Source organism: Dasypus novemcinctus, chromosome 21 (assembly GCF_030445035.2).
Source record: "Dasypus novemcinctus isolate mDasNov1 chromosome 21, mDasNov1.1.hap2, whole genome shotgun sequence".
Classification (NCBI taxonomy): domain Eukaryota; kingdom Metazoa; phylum Chordata; class Mammalia; order Cingulata; family Dasypodidae; genus Dasypus; species Dasypus novemcinctus.
In genome coordinates, this window is record NC_080693.1 from 33,227,509 (window position 1) to 33,246,110 (window position 18,602).

Consider the following 18,602-nt stretch of genomic DNA (forward strand, 5'->3'; position numbering starts at 1 on the left):
GAACCTTTTGTGAGAAAGGATCACGCCTGGTTCATCGTCGCCTCCTCCTCAGGGTCAGGCGGAGTGCTCTGAGTGGACAGTGCGTGCTGAATGAACAAATGAACTTTCTTCCCATCTCTCCACAGCCACCGTGCTTGTCTTCTCCCTCTAGAGCTGGCCAAGCCTGGCAGAGAGGGGGGCATTCTAGAGACGTTCAGACAGGCCAGTTGAGGGAAACACTCAGGGGAGGCTGCATCCCCATGCTGGAGACAAGTCCAAGAACACAGTGGCAGCAAGGCAGAGAGGGAGATTCCATCCCAGGCACCCCTGGGGAGGAGCAGTGCTTTTAGGGCATCCTGTGCTGCTTCCTTAGAACATCTCTGAGATGGTACAGGGCCAGGGACTTGGCACTTTCTTGGTGGGTCCCACTGAGCCTGTCACTCCACAAATTCTCACTGGACACCAACCACCCAGCAGGCACTGTGCAGTGTCCAGCAGTGAACACAACATGGTCCCTGCCCTCAAGGAGAAAAGGACAAAATTCAGGCAGCAGATGTTTAGGGTTCTAAGTAGAACGAAATACAGCCAGAATCCAGAGTAAGGCAGCACGTGCACGGACCCCCGAGAAGCAGTGCCCGCAGCCAGGCTGGGGAGGAGAAGGTCCATTAGAACCCCACGCACCCCCCAGCCCACCCATGCCTCAGCTCCCAGCCAGCTCTCCTGGTTCACAGTCAGGCTTTTCTCCATCTCGTCCCTGGCTGGTCGACTTGTGAGGCCCCAAGTGTGGGGGCCTTCATGGGCCCAGTAAGAAACGTGACTTACCCCCAGTGGGTTGAATGAGCACCAGATGGGAGAACAAGGGGTGGAGCCTCCCATTTCAGCTCCTCTCTGCTCCCACCCAAGCCTGCGGCCCGGCTCCACCCAGAGTCTGCACTATCAGCCGCCATCTACCACTCGGTCTGCAGGGTCTGCAGTCTATTTTTACCACCACTAGCTCCTCCTCAGAGCCATGCTGTGGTGCGGGCAGGACTGTGATTCCAGTGAAGGACCGCAGGTCCAGAGAGGGGCAGGGCCAGCCTCCTGCCCCGGCCTGTGCGGTGCACCATGCCCTCCAGGGTGCACCACGCGGGGGCACACAGGCCCCGTGGGGTGCTCACTCCCTGCTAGGCAGCCTGCTTTGCAGCCCACGAACTCCTTGCCCTACGACCTCGCCGGCTCTCCCCTGCAGTCACAGAACAGCGAGGAGCTGAGCGCCAGGCTAAAGTTAGAACTCCCAGAAGTGGGCAAAGGAGTGGGAGAAAGGAAGAACGGTCTCCACTGAGCCAGGCTCAGGAAGGGGATTGATACAACACGGCCCTCCCGCTTTCCCTCGCCATGCAACTGCTGTGACAGGGCAGGGGCACTGCTGCCGAGGATGCCAGCAGCCCCTGAGTGGGTGGGCTGGGGTCCAGCAGATGCCTCCTGCCTATGCCCACCCTGGGAAAAGTGCCTACCCACCTGGGTCCTCGAGGCCAGCTGTTACCACCCCCTCTTCAGCTGATCCCATCCTCCTTCGAGGCTCCCGACCTCTCTGAAGGGTCTCTTGTCCTGGCCCAGATGCACCCAGTCCCCTGCCTGGGAAGAGGGTGCCCCCCTAGCCCACACTTCTTCCAGTGTTGCCATGGAAACATGAATTACTGCCTCCTGGTTTCAAGTCAGCCAGCTCCTCCGGGGGCAGCAGGCTTACACCAGGTGACTCATGTCACTGCCATAGAAAGTCCCCAGCACAGCTGGCCTGGGGGACGCCAGGAGCCACGCCCCCTGAGGACAACTGGTCCAGGGGGAGGCTGGCCCGGCACCTCTCCCGGAGGAACAGCTGCCGGAGAGCCCAGCCCCGGCCTCCCCTCGCAGGCCTGCGGCACCCGGCGCAAACCGGGTGAGGTGCTTCTGCTCGGCACGAGGTCTGCGCACGAATCGGCCATTTCTGCCCGCACACAGCTTCCGCAGTCGGCGCGGCCGGCCCTGCCCCCTCCCCAGCAAGCATCCAGGGCGTGTCAGGCTCCCACCTTCACGGCCAGCAGGAAGGGGGACCCTGAGCCGGGGCTGGTCGGGGTTCCCAGCTCACACTCCTCCAGGAGAAACACATCTTCATCCTCTAGAACCTTGTCCAGAAAGCCTATTGCCTCCTCTTCCTCTTCCATGGCAGCCGGAGCCGTGGAGGGCAAACAGGAAGCAGGGTCCACGCAGCAGCCGCCGCCGCCGCCGCCGCAGCGGGCCGGGAGGGGGGGAAGCGCTGGCAGGGCAGGCCTACACCACCAGCGCGCGGGCCTCCCCGGGCTCGGTCCTGGCACCTGGCCGCCGGCTCCCGGTGAAAGGCTCCATCAGGAACCTTCTCCTGCCGCGCTCTCCGGCCCTCCGGTGCGCCCGGGGCGCCGGGCCCGCCTCCCGCGCGTCCCCACCCCGAGAAAGGGGAAGCGGGTCCTGCAGGGCAGCTCTCGGCGAGGATCGCCGCCGCCGCCGCCGAAACTGCAGGGCTGTCACTGGAGATGGACGCGCGCCGGGCGGAGGAAAAGGAAACCCCGTCCGCGGCCGCGTGGCCCCTTCCTGGTGCGGGCGCTGCCGGGACGCGGGCGGGGAGGCCCCGCGGCAGCGCCGCGCCCGGGCCCTCTGGCTCCCGCCGGCTCCCCCGGCTCCCGCGCGAGCGCCCCGCCGCCGCCCGCCCCGGCCCCACAGATCCCGCCCTTTCTGGACTCGGAGCTGTGCGTTTGCTATTAATACACAGGAAATGCACGTCTTGACTTGCGAGGTGGGGCCGTTCCCTCTCTGTGGTCACCGGGCATGCCGGCTGGCGGAGGCTTCTGGAGAGCGGAGGGTGGGAGGGAGGAGGCCGCAGCCGGGCCGCGCGCAGGGGGAGGTCCGCCTCGCCGAGACAGCCTTATTTACAGCCCCTCACCCGAGCAGACGCGGCCGCCAGGGGAGGGGCCGCTTCTCTGGGCCAACCCCAGAGACTCGAGTGGGGCCAGAGTCCCCTGGGCGCCCTTGCGAGCCTGAGCCCCTTCTCACCTCTGCCACGGACTCCACACCTAGGCCCTGGAGGGGAGGCCAAGGCCTGGTGAGAAACCACAGTTTCCGTCTCCACCAGATGGGATGAAGGCAGCTTTGTTAAGGAGAGGTCCCCACCTGCCCCCCACCTGGACACCGCCCACGGCCTGGCGTGGACACACCCTCCTGGGATGCTGCTCCCCCACACCACGTCCTGGGAACTCGGCCAGCCGGGCAAGGACAGGGCACAGGAGCCAGCGGCAGCATCCCCACCGCCCTGCTCCCAGCCTGCTTCCCTCCGCCACTTCAGAGGGGCTAAATTCACCCAGAGGGTGAGGAGCACATTCAGGTCCCAGGGCCTGATCCCTGACACCCACATACACACCCTCTCACCAGGTTCTCACCAGCGTTCAGAGGCAGCTCCCAGGAAAAGCTCTTTCACAGCTCAGGATCCAGCCATGAAGGCGAGCCAGGTAGGGACTGGGCGAGCTCCAGCGGACGTGCCCAATGGAATGCAGGCTCAAGGCTGCCCCATCTTGGGCTGTTCGGCTGGAAATCTTTTTAGATAAAATCTCCCAATTTTAAAATGGATGGCAGGGGAGCGGATGTGGTTCAACCAGTTTTACACCTGCCTACCACATGGGAGGTCCCGGGTTCGGGTCCTGTGCCTCCTGGAGAATGTGAGCAAAACATGCCTTCATGAGCTAGGACACCACAAAGAGCTAGACACCACACCCACTGCAACCAGCTAGGTGCCTCTGCAATCAGCTAGACGGCATGCCACCACACCACTGCCACAAGCAGATGCCTAAATGAGCAGAGGCCACAAGCCAGCCGACGCCACAGAGCGGGTGTGGCTCAGGCCGTTGGGCACTTGCCTCCCATGTGGGAGGACCTGGGTTTGGTTCCCGGTGCCTCCCGGGGAAGGCGAGCAAACAGTGAGTAAACAGATGAGAGAACCTTTTGGGGGAGGGGGGATAAAAAAGAAAAAGTAAATAAATGAATCTAAAAAAACCTCACCAAAGTATACACATAATATATTTCACTGTATGTAAATTAAACCTCAATTTTAAAAACTATAATTTAAAATGATGGCAAAGATTTTACATCTTTTTAAAACATGGTGCGGACCAAATGAAACACATTTGTGCACTGAATTAAGCCCACAGGCCAGGTTCACTGCCTTGCAGCTGGTTGTTTCTGAGGGAAGGCTAGGAGGTGTGTGTGTGTATTTCAGGGGGTTCTCTGAATGTCCCTCTGTCCCATTTCCTTATTGGATCTAACATCTTGGGAGTCAAATTTAGCTTCACACTCTACCAAGCCATCACTTTCCATTAATTTGTATGACAAATGTCACCAACCAGGTATAGATATCAAGTCCAAATTCAGGATGGGTGGTGAGCTCTGAAGCTCCAGCCTCACTCTGCCTAATCCCCATCTCCCACCAGCCTCCCAACCTCGCCTCCAGCCAGAAAGTCCCCTGAAATCTTCCTGGTGCTTCCAGATCACAGTTCTTTCTCCTTTATCTGTATTCCTACCACATGGTTGCCAGGACCAGCCAGTGTGGCTCCTAATGATACAGGGTCCCTGGCCAGCCATCGAAACCTTTTGTGTCTACGCCTGGCCTCCTTTATGTGTCTTTCACATCTCGTCCGGTGGCAATTTTATGGCCACACAAAGAAGAGCCAAACGGTGCAGGCTATTTCCAAAGGAGGGTTGACCAGGTGCCCTCTCCCCTCCACTGGGTCCCTTGGCTGAGGACAGGGTCCCTCACTGAGCCTCCAAACTGAGAAGGGGAGGGAAGGGCGAAGAATGGATATGAGATTTCTGATCCTGGCCCCCCAAAGTCTGTGGAAGCTTGGAGCCCTGGGTGAGGCTCCTGCCATTCTCTTGGCAGCAGAGAACCTGCCCTCCCAACAGACAGGCTCCTCTAAGCTGAAATACGGGCTGAGGAAATGGGGGTGGGCACCATGGGCCCTCAGGCTGGCAGGACCTCCGACACCCTACCCTCTCCCTCTAGGCCCTGGCTTTCCCTGCCCCTGTCCTGGCTGGGTTATAAATAGCAGGGGCACATCTGAAGGGCCCTTTCAGCCACAAGGCCTCATTTGGTCTGAGCGGGCGAGGCTGTTCCCAGGGCTTGGGAACAACCGGGACTGGCCCTCCCCAGACACAAGTGCAGCAGCTCAGGTCCCGTGCCAGGTTCTGTCTCCCGCCTGCAGGCTCCAAGTGCACGGGTCAGAATAGCAGGCAGCGTGGGAGAGGTGCTGGACCCCGCAGGGCCCCCTTCCCCACCCATGGGAGCACGAGGCTCCCTCAGAAGTCTCCCAGAGGCACCCCCAAGTCCACTTCCACCCCCCACCCAGCATGGTGGGATCAGAATCCACTTCTCCCCCAAATCCCGAAACCCCGCCGAGGCTGCCCCCAGCCATGGAGGCACCTCCACCCCCACCTCACCCGCGTCTGCTGGAAATTCCAGTGAGTAAGCAGGCCCAGAAGCCCCCTCCATCAGGCACACAGCTCCACTCAGAGGTCCGCAGTCCTCCCAGCGGAGGGGAAGTGACTCACAAGTCCCCACAGTGCTCCCTCCCTTTCCCCAACACATGCCCCGAGCCAGCTGTGTGCATCCACGCCCAGGGCCGAGCTTCCTCCCGGTCTCCTCCAACGCCGCCTGCTTCAGTCTGGACCCGGGCGCCCCTCTCCACAGATGCAGCCCACTGCAAAGGCCCAAAACCGCTGTGTGTTCCAAAGCCAGAGGCCTCCCTCTCCTCCTCGACCTCTGCGCCGAGACTTTCTCAAATCCGTCAGGCCCCACGGCCGTGACCGCTCCTTGTTCTCCTCGGCTGGCCCTGCCTTCTCTAGCCTCCTGTAAAGGTGGGGTCACCCACCCCAGACCCAGGCCGCAGCCCTCTCCTCTCTACCCTTGGAGAACTCATCCCTTCTCGAACTATGAGCTGCCATGTCCAGGCCAATGATACCACCCCACTGCCACCTCCTGCTCGGCTCCAGGTCTGACACCGGCACTGTCAGCTGGACCTCCTCACCCCTCTCAACTCAACTTATATGAAACCAGTCGAGGCTTCCTCCTCCCTCAGCCGGCCTCGCCTCTGGCTTCTGCACTTCTCTTGGCACGGCCGCCATCTTGTGACTCTTCCTTCCCTCGGGCCCCACCTCCCTTTCACCAAGCCCCTTTGGCTCTTCCTTCTTTTCCTTTTCCAGAGCCATCACCCTAACCAATTTTGCAGCACCCTACAAAGACACAATTGCAATAACATCTCACCTTCACCCCTGATGTTGTCTGCCCATGTATCTGTTTGATCATTCGTTCATACCGAGAGAAGGACTTCGGTGTCTTACCTCTGGGCCCAGGACTGCAGACACACAAATTAGCGAGACACGGCCGTTGCCACTTAGAGCACACCCCATCTACAAGGGGGTGAAGGCTGTGTTCTTATTCTCCAACCACTGTGGGAACAGAGGAAAGGCACTAACCCCACCTGAGAGGAAGAGCTTCAAGGAGAGGTGGCTTCTGAGCAGCATCTTGGGGGATGAGCATGAGTCTGGGCAAAGAGGAGGGATTTCCCAGGCAGAGGGGAGAGCTGACGTGGAGGGAGGAAGGCCTGAAGTAAAAAAGTTCCTGAGGAGCCCCAGGAGGCATGGCTGGAAGAGAGAGGAGAAAAAGGGCAGGAGAAGACCCCAGAGATGTGGGCTGGAACCCACCAGGGAGAGAAAGGGCCATGGACTCCCCCGGGGTCCATGAGATGCCAAAGAGGTGCCTGACACCTGCTAAGCCCACACGTTCAAAGATCCCGATATTTACTGCCTTTAAACCCATCGGCTGTCTCTCAGGCTCATTCTCCACCCCATCATGTCCGTAGCCACCCAATCAACAAGGGTTGGGTGGCACCAGACATTGTGGTACCATTCACTAACAGCGGGCACTGTCTGCCTTCCCAGAGCTGGTGGTCTCTGGGGCAAGCTGGCTATTGTGAGCCAAGGCAGTGGCAGGGCAGGGGTGGCTGTGGGGAGGGGCACAGTCGCACAACTATGGGGCTGAGGTACAGCTCTTCTGGAATGGAAATACCTATTGTGATGTTTAATTGTTCACACCCTCTGACCCAGCAATTCCACTTTAAGAGATTTTTTTCTGCAAAAACATTTCCACAAGGGCACCAAGATACTCCTACAGAGATGTTCACTGCAGTAATGTCTATACCAGTGACAGAAAACCACCCAAGGCCCATCGGAAGGGGATAGGCTAAATGAATTATGGTTCATCCATAAAATGAAATACTATATACGGTCAAAAAGAAGAATGAGGTCGATATTTAAATACTGCCATGAAAGATGTCTAAGACTTATTAAGTAAAATAGTAAAAACAAATTAACAGTATGGGGAGGACAATCCCTTTAATACTTATAAAACAAATGGAAAAAATGAGAAACAGAGGTTCTCTCTGTAGGATGGGACTGAGGGAGACTTTCACTTTCTGTGTTATATATGTTTCTATAAATATAGTTTTGGTGATGTCATCAGGGAAAATAAAGAAGTTAAAAAAAGAAGTGCAGCAAGTGCTACGATTGCAAAGTGGAGCGAGCGCTGGAAGCACGAGACAGGTGCGTCTGATCCAGCAGAGGCGGAGCCCCGGAAGGCTCTTGAGGGGGTAACAACAAAACTAAGACCTCAAAATGAACAGCTCACCGTGCTGGTGGGCGCCGGGGGGCGGACAGGGATGACTGTGGTAGGGCATGAGTTCAGCCTGGCTGGAGGGCAGCAAGTGACCATTCATTCCCCAGCCAACCTTTACTGAATGCCTACTATGTGCCAGGCACTGGGGACTACACCGAGCAAGTTTTGTTGCAAAACCGACAGAATCACTCTCTCGTGGTTCTCACATTCTAGCTGGGGGCTGGTAACGAGGCAGAGAGGCAGTAGGCAGGGACCAAGGGATCAGGCAGGCAGGGCCTGAAAAGTTCTGCTTAGGGTGTGAGTCTGACCACAAGGGCAAAAGGAAGAGGCATCGTGGGGTTTTCAGCAGGGAGTGGCATGACCACTCTTCAAGGCAGGCCTCTGGCTGACATCAGATTGCTCTTTCTAAAACGTTGCTCACTCTGTACCCAGCAGGAAGCCACCAAGTCAGCCCAAACAAGGGCCTCTGCTGATGACTCAACCCCTCAAACTGCCCACAGCCCTACAACAAGCTCTGCTTCTCGCTGTCCGCTGAAGGAGCCGGGCGCAGGCCCCTGCAGGGCTTTGCTAGTGCAGTGTCCTCAGCTTGTAGCCCCTTCCCCTCCGCCTGGCCTATTCCTGGCCGTCCCTACTTCCTTGGCTGAAAGAAGCTCAAGCCCCATCTCCATGAAGATTTTCTGGAGCTCAGTAGATTCTGGGCAATGAGAATGACGCCCAGGGTGTCGATGCCAGGGCAGGCAGGAGTCACCACGACCGCAGATGGAACCAGACGTGTAAAACTCCTAGTAAACCAGCTCCTCCCTGGGCCTTCCCTTCCATTACAGTGGAAGTCACTCAGAATATCGTATGTTGAGTTCAATTACGCAAAGTAAATAAGCACTGGGTATAAGCCAGTACACCACACTATTTATATAGTAAAACAAACCAAAACAATGCCCCCCTCCAATCCCAGATTCTGGGTTTGAATCCTAGCTCTGCCTCTTGCCAGCTGTGTGACCATGGGCAAATCATTTAAACTCCTTGTACCTCAGTTTCCTCATCTATTCAACGGGGGTGATCCCAGAACCAGCCCTGGGGTTGCTGGGAAGACCAAATCGGCTGGTCTGTGTAGGGCCAAGCTGGCACATGTTGCCTTCACTGGGCACCAGCTGTTCCTCCTCTTCTTCTTTGGCCATGGGGGTGGGGTGGACCAGAAGGGGGAGACCGAAACCACTCCCAGCCTCACCTCCCACTTCTTCCAATGAACCCAAGACCCCAGCCACACCAGACCATTCACCGTCGCTCAAACCTCCTGGGACTTTTCCATGTCCTGTTACTTTCACAGCCCCTTCCCTAGAATGTCCGTCCTGTCCAGTGGTAGAAGACCACCCACTCTCTGAGGCCACTGTCTCCATGGTCCTGCCCGATTTCCCCCACCTGTGGACATGTGACTCCCTCCTTGGGAGGCTGTCCATCCCTCAAGGCCATTGTCACAGCTGGGCTGGAAACAGATGGGGTGTGTGTGTGGGCATGGGGGGGGGCAACCCCTTTGTAGTAGTCAGCCAAAGGGGTGCTGATGCAAGCACCAAAAATCTGTTGGTTTTTATAAAGAGTATTTATTTGGGGTAAAAGCTTGGCCCTAAAGAGTCCAACTCAAGGTACCATAAGAGGTACTTCCTCACCAAATGTCTGTTGCCAAGTGTTGAAGTACGATGGTGGGTGATGTCTGCGAGGGTCCAGCCTCCCTCCCTCTCTCAAGGTCTGGCTTCTTCCCATCTCAGCTGCAGGCTGGTGCAGGGTCTCTCTTCCTGGGGCTCGTTTCTTTCTGGGTTCAGCTCTTCTGTTCACTTCACAGGGTCAGCTGTACACCCTCAGGCACATGGCTCATCTCTCTTCCCAGAGCTGCAGGAACCTCTGGCGTGTCTAGGGAGCTCTCTTCCTCTGTATCTTCTATGTACCTACTTCTGTATATCTCTATTATCAGCCCACCAAGGGGGCGGGGACTCAACCCTGCACGTCCTAATGATATGGTCGAATCAAAGCCCTAATCTTGATTTAATCAAGTAAACTTAAAGCCTCTGAATTTTTTTTTTTTTTTAAAGATTTATATTTATTTATTTAATTCCCCTCCCCTCCCCCGGTTGTCTGTTTTCTGTGTCTTTTTGCTGCGTCTTGTTTCTTTGTCCGCTTCTGTTGTTGTCAGCGGCACGGGAAGTGTGGGCGGCGCTATTCCTCGGCAGGCTGCTCCCTCCTTCACGCTGGGCGGCTCTCCTTATGGGTGCACTCCTTGCGCGTGGGGTTCCCCTACGCGGGGGACACCCTTGTGTAGCACGGCACTCCTTGCGCGCATCAGCACTGCGCATGGGCCAGCTCCACACGGGTCAAGGAGGCCCGGGGCTTGAACCGCGGACCTCCCATGTGGTAGACGGACGCCCTAACCACTGGGCCAAAGTCCGTTTCCCAAAGCCTCTGAATTTAAATCAAAGAGTATCCTGCCCAGAGGAACAGACCAGTTTATAAACATCATGTCTCTTTTCGGAATGCATAAATAATATCCAATTGCCATACCTTGTTCATGTTAATTCCCCACAGTGCCCAGAACAAATGTTTCCTGAGCACCCACTTTTTACCACTTAGCAAATGCCCCACGGCTCCTGGGGACAAGATCCTCCCCGCCCCCGATGAGAACTACCGTTCTAGCAAACTCCCTTGCACGCGCCCTCTAGACCAGCGAGGCTGCTAAACACCCCACAATGAACAGCGCCCCACTGCCTGGAATCGCCTGGTTCCAAGGCTCAGTAGTGCCGAGGCTGAGAAGCCCTGCTCTAGAAACACCCCAGAAGCAGAAACCTGGTTGCAAGCCGGGAGGGGCGGTGTGCAATTACCAGCGGGGAACACAGCAGGCCAGGCGCCACTTCATCTGTATTTTCCGGCATTTCCCCATTCCTCAGCTCCATAACCCCGGGGACCAGCCGGTGGGCTCAGTGCTTTTGGCAGAAACTCTCAAAGTGGGATGGGAGGTGGAAGGCGGGTCTTGGCAAGCCTAGACCTCTCCCCGAGCAGCGGGGCTCCCCTCTGCACGCCTCCCTCTTCCCTCTGAGTTCCATGTGTCGGCAGTGCTCTGGAGCCATCTTCACCCAGCAGGTGCACTATGGGAGCTGAGATATGACCGCTGGGACTAGAACAGGGAGGAGACAGTCCAAGTGGCTGGAGCTAGGGGCCCACAAGAAAACCGGGGTGCACTTTCTATATGAGATTCCAATTTGTCTGTCGCCTCGGGAGTGGGTTCTCTGTGTGACACAGCTGTGTTTTCACAGTTGTTCATGTCCCTCAGTCCTCACAGCAGCCCTTCCCGATAGGAGATATTTGTCCCCATTCACAGTGGAGGGGACTGAGCTCAACGGGTTGCTCAAAGTCACCCAGCCAGAAAGAGGGAAAACGAGGATGCTGAAACTCATGTTCTGGAAACGCAGCAGAGAGCAGGGGTGACGAGCACCCCACCACTCACTAGCTCTGTGACCTTAGGCGGGCTCTGTGACCTCTCTGTGCCTTGGTTTCCACATCTGTAAAATGGAACAGTAACGGTGCCCACCTCACCAGGTGGTGGTGAGGACTAAACGAGTCGAAAGTCACACCGTGCCTGGCACTATGTGCTGTGGAAGGGTTTCTATCCTTTCCTTTCTTTCCGCACACAGGCTGGGGGGTGAGCGCTCTGAGTGGCTCCCCCAGAGAGAAGCAGCTGGTCCGTGACCCCGCTGGGAAGGCCAAGGAGGGCACCTCCTGTGTGAAAGGAGGCATTGTGGCCTCGCTAGCACCCACTAGTGGACAAACGAGGTGGCAGCGTGGTGAGAGCCGGCAAGGCGAGGCACCCCAGAGCCCCCGCCTCTGCAGCCGCAGGCCGGCTCGCTTCCGTGGGGTGGAAATCCTCGCACACGCGAGTGCGAGGACACTCTTAATGGCTCTTGCGGCAACTGAACACCCGATGGGGTGCCCATCTGGGTCAGTCTGTCCCCCGGAGCCCCCACAGGACTCCGGAGCCTCGAGGTCACAGAACGGGTCCCCCGCGGCTCGCCGCCACATCTCCGGGACTTGAGGAGCAGCAAACATTATGGAATAGATGACACCTCGCGAGCGGCCTTACTGGCAGGTGTAAAATACACTCGTGAACTCCGACCCCAGCACACCAGCAGGGCGAGGGGCTCCCAGGCAGGGCGTGAGAGCCAGAGGGCGAGCCGGCTCCAGCTGACGAGGGCCGACCGCACGGAGGGGTGGGCCGGAGGAGCCTGGCGTGAAAGCGGGATGGCCAGGCCTGCGGAGGGGACAGGGGCTGAGGTCCCAACCAGGGCCCCCGTCTGCTGGGCTGGGGGTGGTGAGGCAGGACAGAAACACCCTTAGGTTTCTCCAGCTACAGACTGGGGGTGCTCCCTCTATGGCTTTGGTGGCAAGTGGCAGTGAAGCGCGGGGGGAGGAGCCACTGAGGCTGCTTTCCTTTGCAGCGAGAACCAAGGACCCAGGAAGGGGAGCAGCATGGAGCAAGGCTGCGAGACCAGGCGGTTGGCAGCCTGAGCGGTGTCTCCGGGGAGCGGTGTACGGGTGCTGGGAATCCGCAGACCCGCCCCACCCTGCCTCGCACGATCGGAAGGCAGCGGAATGGGGCGCAGTCCCGGATGCTCCCCGCTCCCCACGTGGCCTCTCCGTCCACCCAGGAGCAAACCCTTTGCTTTGCAACCTCAAGTCCCAAGCCCCGAGCCTTTAGAAGGGACCAAGGAGCAGAGCAGGAGCCAGCAAGTCTTTGCAGCTACAGGCCCTGAGACTGCATCTGCCGCCACCTCCCGGCCATCCCAACCCTACGTGGCTCGACCCCCTAGACACCAGGGGAGCCCCCATTTGGCTCTGAGCTGGGGAGCTGCTCTGGGAGCCACAGAGATGGCAGGGCGCAGGTCACCGCTCTCCAGGGCCCCTGACCGAGCAGGGCAGACCTGCCCATAGGAATGGGGTGACGTTCCCTAATGGCGAAGCGGTCCCCGACGGGCTGCCAGGGCTTCACCAGGGAGGTGACTGGGCGAGGCTTGGCAGTGCACCGCAGGTTCTAGTGACAGGAGGACCCCAGTGCTCTGGCCCTACTGACTGCATGATCTTGGGCAAATTGCGTTACCTCTCTGAGCCTCAATTTCCTCTAAATGAAGAATGAAGATGAAGATGGCTACGGCACCTACCTCGCGGGGCCAGCAGGGCCTTGCCCCTGGCTTCAGGTCTCACCCCGAGACTTCTATGGGCTGCACCTCTCTGGGACACAGACTAAGATGAGAGCGGCAGAGCAAGGCTTTAGAGGGGCTTGGGAACGTGTGCCCCCAGGCCAACACCACAGATTCTGGCTTCATCTGGGGCGACCGGGCTGGCAAGACCAATCCAACCCCAGAGAGGAAGGTGCTAAAGCAGCTGTATTCGTGACCCAGCAAACAGTTACTAGACTGGGTCCTTGCAATGCTCTTTGCCCCACCCCTCTGAAAGCTGATGACAAACATTTTGTGGGCCTCGACCACCGGTGGCTGAGCATGTCAGTGAGACAGGCCCTCTGCTACAGCCCGCCCTCCACCTGCAGCCACTCATCAGTCCTAGATAGAGACGAGCAAACAGGTACAGAGGGGTCACGACCCCTGACCCACCACATACAACAGCCAGAAAGCAGGAGATTTTCATCTACTCAGAGCTTAAGCTCTTTCCAGGCTCTGGGCTGCTGGGCGGGTAAGACCAAACCTTGGGCTTCTGGGTGAAAGCTGGTGGCCCGTCTGGGTGTGGAAGGCCCAGCTGCCAGGCCTTGCCAGGAGCAGATATCTGAATAACTAGAACAATCGCCTGATTTGGTCCAAAAATTCCCTTTGTTCCTAAGGTCCCAACAGGAAGCCTGGCAAGGGAGGGGTCCTGCCTGGCCGCATGAGGAGAGCCAAGGAGAAGAAACCTTGCCCTTTCTACCAAAACAGCCCCCAACCATCAGGAAGGGGCGTCAGCTCTCCAGACACCCCAAAGAACACGGCAATACTTGAGGGGGCCACTAGGTGGGACCAGAGATGCAGCAAAAAGGGCAGAAACGCGTCCCCAGGAGGGAAGCGGGAAGCGGGCAGGGGGTGCAGCGGGCCCAAAGCTTCACTAGGACCCCCAGTTGGATAAATGTGCACCCCACCCACAGTTCCTGCAGGGCTTCCAGCCAACGGTATAGAGGTCAATCCTGGGGTCCTCGGGCACTGTAGTAGATTAAACCACTCTTAGGGTCTCTAGATTTTAAAGCCCTTAAACGGAGTTATGCTCTCGTGAGCCACTGTGAAGCCACAAGGCTCCCCAGTTCACTGGAGAAAGCACCTGGGAATCTAAAAATCGATGGATGAGCATGCCAGCAAGGTGGTCATGTGACAGGGGTGCCTGGCCTGAAGGAAAGGGGGACAGGAAGCAAGAAGGAAGGCAGAGAGAGGAGACGGAAATGGCCAAGACCCTTTACTCTTCAGCAAACGGCTCCATCTGCCCCGTTTTCACCCCTCAGCCGGCACTCCTGGCCATGGGTCGTGATTCTTCAGCAAATCCTCCCCTACCTGCTCCCAGGGGATAGCAGCCGCCTCGCCCAGTATCAGAGCCCTCTTGTGGTCTGAGACCTAAAGACAGAAATGGGGACAGGCGCTTTCTCCTCCTTTCCCCAGTCGGTCTCTCCAGCAGGAGCCACACCTGCCCCAGCAGGTCCAAGGTGGCATCTCTGACTGGCCAGCCCTGCTTAGGAGGACGAGGGCAGCACCCCGAATGCTGGCTCTGGGGGAGCTGAACCTGACCAACATCCTCACCTATCCCCACCACCTCCCGCCTGCCCCCCACCATCCCTTCCCAAACTTGTACTGCCTCACAGCTGCTACGTGCTGCCTCTGTTGCCATGGCAACACAGTGGCTTCCCTCAAGTGGGAAGCCCGTTGCCAAGGCCCTTGTTGCCAAAGGCTATAACAGCCATCATCTGCCACCCCGGTGTGTGAAGAGGGGGTGAGAGCTCTGCAGAGGGGTGGAGGGTGGCCAGGAGGCTGGGGAGAGAAGGAAGCAGGGGTTCTCGAGAATGGCAGGGTCCAGGCAAGCTCCCAGCTGGGAAGCGGGGTGCTAGGCCCCCTAGAAGGGAAAAGATTCTCACAGCACCCCACAGACTGCTTCTCTGGAGGTACTGGAGGGAAGAAGGGGGACCTCCAGAAAATACACCTGGACACCTACCAAGCAGGACTGAGCGCCGGAACTCCGTCCCCCCGCCAAACACACAAACCACCAAAGGACGGCTTTGGTTCTTCTCCCCAGCTCCAGAAAAACAGCCCTCAGGAATCTATCTCTCTCATGTGTCTCAGAACCACATGCACGAGCCCTGACAGAGCCCCCGTCGCCAGGGGCAAGCTCCGCTCCCCAGGACTGCAAGCCCCGCACGGGCCTCCGCCCCGCGGCCTGCTAGGCGCACACACTTAGTGTTCCTTATGTCATGCTTCTCTCTGGAGCCATCAGGGTTAAATTTTCTTCTACGGCCAACAGAGGAGGACGGATGGGCCCTGGGTCTCAGGGAATTCTCCAGAAGCAGCTCATCCCACCCCACAGGGAGCGCCGAGGCCAGCCCTGGCTTCTCCAGGGCCAGCATCTGTGCCTCACAGCCCACAGATCACATACGCAGCCACTGGCAGAAGAGCCCGTGGGAGGGTGGCCGGGAGGCCTGGGGCAACAGAAGGCTGGCGCAGGGGGCAGACAGGCGCGGGGGTCAGAGAGGGCAGCGGGGGGGGGGGGCGGAGGGGCGCAGGACCAGCCGAGGGCACCCAGACAGCCTCCCAGCAGCGGCCAGTCCGCCACACCCGTCCCTTCCTACCCCCTCCCAGGAGCCTCCCCTCCCAAAGCCCAGAAGGAACAGCAGAGGTACCTACCCCAGGTGCCAGCCCCTCGGGTGGGGTGGGGGAGATGCCATCCCCGCCGCCCTGGCCGCGGGCGCTGAGCTGGGGCGACATGGTGGGCGACTCGTCGATGTACGGCATGGTCTCCGAGCCCTCCGGGGGTCCCTTCTGCTCCTCATGCCCCTCTCCGTCGAAGTCGTCTGCCCCGTAGCTGAAGTCTGAGACAAGGAACAAGAAAGGCCACTGAGAGTCCTCCACGAGGGCGGCCAGGGACTGGTAGCGCAGCGGGCGCCGGCGGCGGCCCCCGGCAGCCATGGCCCCGGCCGCGGCATCCACGGCCGGCCCGGGCAGGGGCCACGCGGGGCTCGGCCTCGCGGGGGGCAGGGGCGCTGGCGGGCGCCCGGCTCTCGGCACGCTCCCGGGCTGCTGGGAGTCGGGGAGGAGCAGCTCCGCCGGCGCCACCCGCTTAATAGCCTGTCAGTCGCGTCGTTCGAGCTGCCGCTTCCCGTGCCTCCTGCCTAATTCCAAGTCTCAAAATTAACAGCGGGAGCGGGAGGCAGGCCGCTTCCAACTCTGCTCTCTGAGTCACCATTTTGCTTTTTATAGGGAATAAGGAGGTGGGGGCGGGCCGAGCGATGTCACTTCCTGAGCCCCTCCTCCTCGGGTGCCATGTGTGCACTGAGCCCAAGCCCTCTTGGGGGCCAGAGCAGGTTTCGGGGGAGCGGGTGGAGAAACTGCACCCCGGGGGAGCCCTGGACCCTCCGAGCCGGGCCCTGCGCAGGACGTGCCGGGCCGAGGCGGGCGGCGCGTGGGCGAGGAGGCGGCGCCGAGGGCTGGCAGGGACACGGCGGAACAGCAGATGCCTCAAAAGCCAGCAGTTATTTCTATAATTTCAATGTAGGCTTCCTTCGGAGAAGGAGGGAAGAAAAGGCGGCAGGGAAGGCGAGCTGCTGGTAAACCCCTCGGCCCTGCCAGCACCGCGCGTTTCCAGAGCCACACGCTGATACCCCCAGCCCGGGGTGCAGGCTGGGCGCGCGGGGGCGGGGAGGGGACAAGTGGGGGGGCACCTGGGGCCTCGCGCTGAAAGGGCTTAAGGGGTGGCCTCGCGGAGCCCCCCGTCAGGCCCCACCAGAGGGGGTCTCTCCTACAGACACAGAAGTGCAGTGACCCTCCCACCGCCCCCAGCATGGCGGTGCTGTTTCCAGGGGGGCTGGGACCACCACCCACTCACCTGTCACTGAGAAGTGGGTAAGGGCCAGCAGGGCATCTGGAGCCCGGGGGGAGCCGCGCCGGGCGCTGGACGCAGTGGTCACAGGCCCTGGGCCCCGAGACAGCCCTGGTGGGCACTGGCCATCTCCCACCACTGGTCGGCCCAGAGGCCACCCACATTTGCTAAATGCTCCCTGAGTACCTTCTGGGTGCAAGGCGCTGGACCAGGCAACTTGGGAACTTGCCCAGTGCGGCGAAGGGGCTGCCGGGCCGCCTTACACACACGCTGTCTGCCGTGCCACCGCCTGCTGGGACGTCGCTTCCTCCAGGGTGTCCTCCCTGGGCCCAGGGCGAGGTGGGGCACCCGGCTCCCCGCGCTGACGCGCAGCAGGCTCTCCGTGAATGAGCGCTGGAATGCCTGCGGCCTCGGGCCTGAGGCTGGTGCCAGGCCCGGAGAGCCAAGCGCACCGCAGGGCCCTGGCTCCTCCGCTGGCACAGCTCGCCCGCCCCCAGGCGGCCGGCGGCCTGAGAACGGTGTCAGCGGGTCAGCAGGGCGCCCGGCCACTGTCACGCTAGACCAATCTGGCCCTTTGGCAGCCGAGAGCTTCCCCTAGCACAGCACACCTGCTCCCGCAGACTTCCTCTGCCAGGCCCTGTGCTCACACCCCATTAGGCTGTCAGGGAACATGGGCTACTTTTCAACCCAAGACAGACAGACATGGGGAGAACCACAGGCCCCGGTGCTGCCCCAGTGCTGGGACGGGGCCTACGGCTGGGGCTGGCAGGGGCCGGGCCGTCCCTGGTATTTCCAGAGGCAGGAGGAAGAGGGGCAGTGGTGCCCTGTGTACCCAAGCCTGGAACTGCCAGAGCACCCAGCTGCTTGGGGAGACCTGCCCCCCACGGGCCGTACAAGGTGTTGAGACATCATGTCAGCTGCCATCTCCCCTCCTGGAAGCTCCAGACTGCCCTTATGTCTGGAGTCAAAGCCTGGAGAAGGAGAGCGGTGGGCTCAGGAGAGCAGTACGCCCAGGAGAGCGGAGGGCCCAGGAGCGCAGGGGGCCCAGGAGCGCGGGGGGCCCAGGAGAATGGTGCACCCAGGAGAGCGGGGGCCCAGGAGAGCGATGCGCCCAGGAGAGTGGGGGGCCCAGGAGAACGGTGCGCCCAGGAGAGCAGAGGGCCCAGGAGAGCAGAGGACCCAGAAGAGCGGGGGCCCAGGAGAGCGGTGCGCCCAGGAGAGTGGGGGGCCCAGGAGAACGGTGCGCCCAGGAGAGCAGAGGGCCCAGGAGAGGAGAGGGCCCAGGAGAGCGGAGGGCCCAGGAGCGCGGAGGGCCCAGGAGAGAGGTGGGCCCAGGAGAGCGGAGGGCCCAGGACAGCGGTGGGCCCAGGAGCGCGGTGCGCCCAGGAAAGAGGTGGGCCCAGGAGAGCGGAGGGCCCAGGAGAGCGGAGCGCCCAGGAGAGCGGAGCGCCCAGGAGCGCAGTGGGCCCAGGAGAGAGGTGGGCCCAGGAGAGCGGAGGGCCCAGGACAGCGGTGGGCCCAGGAGCGCGGTGCGCCCAGGAGAGAGGTGGGCCCAGGAGAGCGGAGGGCCCAGGAGAGCGGAGGGCCCAGGAGAGCGGGGGGCCCAGGAGAGCGGAGGGCCCAGGAGAGCGGGGGGGGCCCAGGAGAGCGGAGGGCCCAGGAGCGTGGTGGGCCCAGGAGCGCGGTGGGCCCAGGAGAGCGGGGGGCCCAGGAGAGCGGAGGGCCCAGGAGAGCGGTGCGCCCAGGAGAGCGGTGGGACCAGGAGAGCGGGGGGCCCAGGAGAGCGGTGCGCCCAGGAGAGCGGTGGGACCAGGAGAGCGGG

The 18,602-nt window shown here is 60.3% G+C and overlaps 1 protein-coding gene across 7 annotated transcripts in view; it reads right to left on the reverse strand.

Moving 5' to 3' along the window:
- Positions 1-18,602, reverse strand: part of ABR (ABR activator of RhoGEF and GTPase) — a 173,949-nt gene that overhangs the window by 71,626 nt on the left and 83,721 nt on the right. For 6 of the 7 annotated variants that reach the window (XM_071210448.1, XM_058283792.1, XM_071210449.1 and 3 more), the window contains one exon: positions 15,589-15,773. In XM_071210448.1, coding sequence (XP_071066549.1) covers positions 15,589-15,773 — 185 coding nt within the window. Of the gene's footprint in view, positions 1-2,024; positions 2,628-15,588; positions 15,774-18,602 lie in introns of those variants that run through there. The other variant, XM_058283794.2, reaches the window with a different exon arrangement.